Source organism: Rattus norvegicus, chromosome 5 (genome assembly GCF_036323735.1).
Source record: "Rattus norvegicus strain BN/NHsdMcwi chromosome 5, GRCr8, whole genome shotgun sequence".
Lineage (NCBI taxonomy): Eukaryota > Metazoa > Chordata > Mammalia > Rodentia > Muridae > Rattus > Rattus norvegicus.
In genome coordinates, this window is record NC_086023.1 from 9,273,187 (window position 1) to 9,279,846 (window position 6,660).

General features: G+C 43.4%; 1 protein-coding gene across 1 annotated transcript; it reads right to left on the minus strand.

Annotated features, from left to right (window-relative positions):
• Window positions 1–3,736: 3,736 nt before the first annotated feature.
• LOC134487053 (uncharacterized) lies at window positions 3,737–6,095 on the minus strand. The gene is made up of 2 exons (XM_063288671.1): window positions 5,830–6,095; window positions 3,737–4,329 (listed from the first exon to the last, which is right to left on the minus strand). Exons 1-2 carry the CDS (start codon window positions 5,912–5,914, stop codon window positions 3,827–3,829), a joined length of 588 nt encoding a protein of 195 aa, XP_063144741.1. The 5' UTR covers window positions 5,915–6,095; the 3' UTR covers window positions 3,737–3,826.
• Between the last annotated feature and the right edge of the window lie 565 nt (window positions 6,096–6,660).

Genomic DNA, 6,660 nt, shown 5'->3' on the forward strand with positions numbered 1-6,660 from the left:
GGGCCCTAATTATTGTTTGAACTTTTTTCTGGGGTTCAAGTAAAGAAGCTCTATTACTAAGACATAATGTGGGAAGTTCTGTTTTGATTAACAGCCTTAGATTATGTAGGCTTTTCTTTGCCCTGCACACATCACCTTGCATAGTGCATCTGATTTTAATCATACAAATGCATGTGTATACACACACATACACACACACACAATTGTGCATGGGTATAGGAGATTCATTTTAAAAGTTCATCTGTGGCAGAGTTTTAACCTGTCCATGTACTCCAAACCAATCTAGGCTTATCAACCCATTACTGCGGTTCCTGGATGGTATTTCAGGACGTGTTTGAGTAGAAACATGGGACGATGCTATCTATGTGTCCTCAGGAGAGTGACTCATTTAAACTCATTTTCACATTGTTTAAAGCAGGCGGAGAAGCAGATCTATGCACTTGTGTCCCTAGCCTGTTGTTAGGTGCCTTGTTAGAGAGGAGTGTGTGCAGAACCCAAGGCAAGGGGCTAAACTCTTCCCTACGCTGGCTTGCCTTAGCTGCAACAGCATTTCGGATAAACATCTATAAATCTCTTACTCCACTACATAATGGAACCAGGTCCTCAACTATTGATTGTTTCACTTGTCGAAGCAAAATATAAAACTAAAAAAATACTTTCCAACAGGGAAGTGAAAGAACACAAGAATGGCATCTGTGACGTGGCTTTCACCAGTTCACGTTGTCCGAGTGTGCACCAAGGCAGGTGATAACACAAAGGGCACGAGCAGACTTTGTGCACATGTTCTTCCTTCCCAATCTCACACTTCCAAGACCATTTTTATATTTCTTTTTGCTAATTCGCATTTGCCTGTGGCTTCTGAGCCTGAGCAGACAGCTTTCTATGATCTATCTTTGATGGGAAAATAAACCAACAAGAAACCAAACAAACAAACAAACAAACAAAAAAAAAAACTCCACAAAATCCAGGATTCAGAGTAGAAAGCAAGAGACTTCAACAGGACCAAGCTTTCTAAACCATTTATACAACTTCCATAAAGTTGAGGGGCATGATTCCTGGATCTGTGTACAATTCTAATTCCATCTCACTACAAAAAGAGTTTATGTTGTGAGTATTTTTATTCAAAAATCATTTCTACTGCCATCTAAAAGCAAGAATCGTCCACATAAAATTCTATGACACTGGGTGTTCAATGATAAACACTGGCCTTCCCGTGGAACCCTCCAGCATAAAATGTCCAAGATTCTTGCACTGCCTCTGTCTCAGCCTCTTTTTCAGGACTGGGACTCACACTAATGGCTGTGAGTGTTTTCACCAAATGCTCTACTCTTCTGCTTCTTTAAATACACTGGGTGATTCTCAGTTCACAAAAGTGCCTCACCCAGGCATCTTTGCCTGTGCACAAACATCCCTTTCCTCCCTTTCCTCATCCTCCTCTTCCCCTTCCTCCTCCTGCTCCTCCCCTTTCTCCTCCTCCTTTTTCTCCTTCTTGTTCCACTAAGGTTCATCCGCCCATGCTAGCTTTGACCTTTGGTCTGCTCTCTTTGATCTTCCTTCAGTTAGGACTTAATTAAGTTTATACCTCTGTCCTCCCTATGGCTTAAGTTATCATTATTTTCTTTCTGGCCATATTGTAAATGAGACATAAAATTACTGATTTTCATCTCAAAGCCCAACGAGCAGGTAGGGCAGCTCCTGAGGGGTCACGGTGCCTGTGAGTGTGATGTTTGTGATGGTGTCCACACGGACAGTGCTCTATTGTACTAAGGGATGGTGGGCTACCAATGCAGGCTCTGTGGGTTTAGGGGGTTCAGCACAACTGAGATCCTCAAAGTCAGCCATCTTCATAGCTTGTCCCCCATGATTCTGGGGCCCAGGCTTTCTGGGGTCTGATGATAGATTACTCTGCTCATTCAATGCAATAAATACCTCTTTAATCAGCCTGTAACTGCTTATTGATGACCTTAAACTTCTTATCCCTCTGCAGGGCACTCATATCATTTATCAATAACCAGGCACCTGGTTAAAGGCTTCATCCAAATGTCAGATCATGTGGTTTGTAGGACCCATGTCTCAGATCTTCACCTGTGAAATGTGAAGCAAAGGGCTGACTCTGTGCTACTTACTATTATGTTCCTTTCACCATTGGATGGTGATAGACTTGGAACCAAATCAGTTCCTTCTGTTAGTTTAAGTTCTTTCAGAAGCAGATGTTAGAGTGAGAGAAGATGTGCAAGAGAATCATTTGAGGAAATATGTAGACAGAAATGAATTGGGATTGGTGGAGAAACTCTTAGAACCACAGTACAGGTATGCTTTATGAGGAAGGAGAAGAGGAACTGAAAAAGCTTCAGTAAGAGGGGATACTACATTCCAAGAAAAGTCTTAATAAGCCAAGGAGGAATCCTGAAGCCAAAGCACTGCCTGACCAAAGTGAACCTGCCATGCCTTTTGATGTGTACATCACTAAATCAGTGTCTAGAAGACAGGCATAGGGAATGCAGGCTTGGAAGAAACACAATACAAGGTTCAGAGCTCGCCCTGTGAGCCTGATTACTTAGCACCTCTCCTGGTATAGACATGTAGTGCATGTCTTCATAGCAACCATAACTACCTGGTTGACTGCCTTTAATATGATGATTCTGGCAGTTCACACTGTGTGAACTTTCTATATATATGAATTTCTGCTACTGTTATTTAATAAAGCAACACTAGTCTCTCATAGACATCAGTTATCCATTTATATTATCCATCAGAAATTGTATGAAACACCCACTTGGTTTTTGACCCTTTAGCCCACATACCATGGTCTACCTGATTTTATTTCCTTCAAAATCTATTGATGATGGTCTATTTAGTCAGTTAGGCAGAAAATAATGGATTTGTACTGCTTCCCCTGTTCCCCATGTAATATTTACATATATAGACAAGCAAACAATGGTGGAAATTGGGGAAAACACAGAAGGGAAACAATATAGTTGACAATATTAGAATGGGAGTCTGAATAGAATGAAGACAGAGTTATAGAAGAGAGCTGTTAAATATACTCATCGTTAAGGCATGCTCAGAGACATTGTCAACGTAAGATGAGAAAAAAGGAGACATTATTCAAAGCAGTTGCTCTAAATAGGAACTTTTGTACAACAGCGCAAGCACCTTAGTTATCAAAATTTCTAGTAAATTAGAATACAGTAAATCAAGATATATTAGTTTTAGCATATTCTATGTCTCCATGGATATTTATTATAACCACTTAAATATTCAACATAATGAAGACAAAGCAAGCATTCAATGTGTTGCATAAAGCATTAAAAACCAAAGAGCGATCACAGTTTTTTCCTACTAGTTATTAAAATTATTGTGTTTATTTCAGCTTATATGGTCATATTTACTCATATGGAGTAAAGCAAGGGCCTTCTGTACATTGTTAGTTGACCAAACTGGTTTGTCCTCATTGATTAAGTAATATCACTGGGAATGTGAATAACTGTACAACACAAAATATGTGACCACAGCTAAATACTGAAAATTAATATGTTGATGCTAATCAAATGGTATTTTTTACCATATGAAATTTTTTCTAATGCTTTTTCACATGAGACAATTAACAATCATTATTTCAACTGACCAGATTTCTAAAGATTCATCAAGGAGATTGACACCATTTCTGATGTTAATCCCTACGCCCTAGATATAGAGAGTGTTCAATAAGAAAATGAGATTCGCAGCCTATAAAAATTGAGAACTTTATTAGAGAGCATGTCGGAAACATTTCCACAGCTTGTACTTACTACCAAGCCGGTGAGTGCACAGTTTGCTTGACTCCTCAAATGTCAACCAAGGAGGAAACAAGTGGAAACATAAACTCAAGGGCAAAAACGAATAGAATCAGATAGAGGAAAACGAGAAAACTCAGCGAACATCTGCTGAAAGTGTAGTTGTGCTGAGCTTGCGTAGTCGGAGCAGGGCTTGCGTAGTCGGAGCAGGGCTTGCGTAGTCGGAGCAGGGCTTGCGTAGTCGGAGCAGGGCTTGCGTAGTCGGAGCAGGGCTTGCGTAGTCGGAGCAGGGCTTGCGTAGTCGGAGCAGGGCTTGCGTAGTCGGAGCAGGGCTTGAGTAGTTGGAGCAGGGCTTGCGTAGTTGGAGCAGGGCTTGAGTAGTCGGAGCAGGGCTTGCGTAGTTGGAGCAGGGCTTGCGTAGTCGGAGCAGGGCTTGCGTAGTCGGAGCAGGGCTTGAGTAGTCGGAGCAGGGCTTGCGTAGTCGGAGCAGGGCTTGCGTAGTTGCAGGGCTTTTGCAGTGGGAGTTGAGCAGCTGCAGCCTGGGCACAGAAGGCTAAGGTGATAGAAAAACCAGTGAGCTGGGAGCAAGCATTTGATTGAGACTTGGTATAGCATGGCCTATCCATTCTCTAGAAGGGACACAGACCAGCCAAAGGACCTGGTCAGCTAGCATGGTCAATATTATCAATTTAAGATTTTGAATGGCTTAAGGACACATGAGTGTCTGTGATGGCATTACCACCCAGTTGCGAAGACCCATCTTTATGGAGGTATCACTTCCTGGGTCTCGGTCCTGGATGGAGAAGGAGGGGCATGGCAGTCTTCCCTGTCTCCTGACTGTTGACACGGTATGACCAGAAGCCAAAATGCCTTCTGCACCATGCTAGCCTCTGCGGTCAAACTGTGCAACAAAATAAAGCCTTCCTTCCTTCAGGTGATTTTATCATGCACTCTATCATGGCAATAAGGAGAGTAACTAATCCATCTGCTCAAAAGCCCTGCTTGTGGGAAGAGCTAAAGAAAAGCTGGCCTTTCAGGGATGTCCCAAAATCGAAGTATGGAATCCTGGGTTTCACTGTCCACACATACTGTTGTTTTTTGCAGAGTAAGTTGTTAGGAAAACAAGACCCTCTGAAACCGCTCCTACTCAAAAAGAGACTGTTTGGCACGGCCTTCCACACTTGTAGCAGGAGATAAAAACTAGAGTTAGTGTGAGACTCTAATGGGCTCTAGCTGTTCACACACGCGCATGCGCAAGCGCATGCATATCTGTTTCCCTTTCTGCTCCATGTGCCTTTCTCCTTTTCCTCTTCTCCCTTTTGCTTTGGACTTTGACTTACCTGGAACATGCACGGCATTTCTCAAACATCGCTGAGGAGGACTTACTCCTAAGAGGAAGAAGCCTAAAATGTGTCTCTGCCTGCTGCAAATCCATAATCCTCTTTCCAGCTGAGATTTTAACTGCTTCCACCTGAACCAGTGCTGCAGCTTACTGATTGCCAAGAGGGCTAAGCGGAAGGCGTTGGTTATGCTGGTGTTGGTAAAGGCAAGATAAGGGCTAGAAGTGAATGCCATAATTTCTTTAAAGACAGGCAATAGACTAATTTGCCGGAGCCATATATTCAAGTGTAACCTGCTATGATTTTCCTCTCAAACGAATACCTGCGGGGCACCATAAATCACGCCGATTTTAGTTTTCCCGTTTTCAGGAAAGGTTGATGGAGCAGAAACAGCTCTAGGAGTTTCTGAAATGAAAGCTAAGCTAAGCTCAGTGTTGACCTCTTTACTGTATCACAGACTATGTATTGGAGCATGCGCAGTCAGAAATTATGAACTTTGTTAGGATTAGATTAACTTCTATTTCCAAATAGCATGGCCCTTTGTTAGTGTCACAGCACGACATAGTCCTGGTGCCCTAAAACGGTTAATGTTTGTTTGTAAAGCTTAACCATGGGTATGATTTCAGGAATATGGAGAGGAAGCACAATTCGGTGACCTTTTTGAACGTATCAGTGATGTCTGCCTCCCTCATCTAAGAGGTGTGAAAAAGTACCTGGATGGCAGCTAACCGCACTCAGAGGGTTATTCGAGACTTTAGAAGTACACGAGTGGAGGCCCTTCCCCATTAACAGCATCATCTGTTGACGGCAGCTATTGTGACTGACTGTCCAAATGATATCCTTGGGTGGTCCTCGTTGGTCAAGAAGAGCAACTGCTTTCAAACGCTGGCCCTAGTGTGACCCGAAAGTCCGGATACAAACAACCACTCTTTCACTTTAGAAGCTGACAGGGGGGCAGCCAGGTCGGGGATGTGCTGCACGAAAGTCGGAAGGGCAGCAAAACAGGAGGTGCGTGCGCGCGCACGCGCACGCGCACGCGCACGCGCACGCACACGCACACGCACACGCACACGCACACGCACACGCACACGCACACGCACACGCACACGCACACGCACTCAAAGCTAGGACTCTAGTTTTTCCATGGCAGGCTCTGTGAACATGGAGTAGTGAGGTGTATTACACTGCTGTCCTGAAAGAGAACTCCGCAGTGAGAGAAAAGGAGCAAGAAAGACAACTAGTCTTAGTTCTGCCCCATCTACCAGGGCAGCCATATAGAAGTGCCACCAAAGGGGAAACAAAAAGTCACTCTCCTCTTTGGATAACGTAAAACGAGCACACTTTGGAGTGTTCTGTTTTTCTTTGTCTTGTTTTTCTCACAGTCATAAAGATAAGTGACTGGGGGTTATTCCAGAATGGGCTGTAGGCAACGTCTACTTGAAAACATTGTGCTGCCTTTTAAGGGGACTCAGAAAAACATACATATCCTCCCCAACTTGATGTGACCCCTAATCTCCAAAGACCAAAAACATTCCCATCTCTCC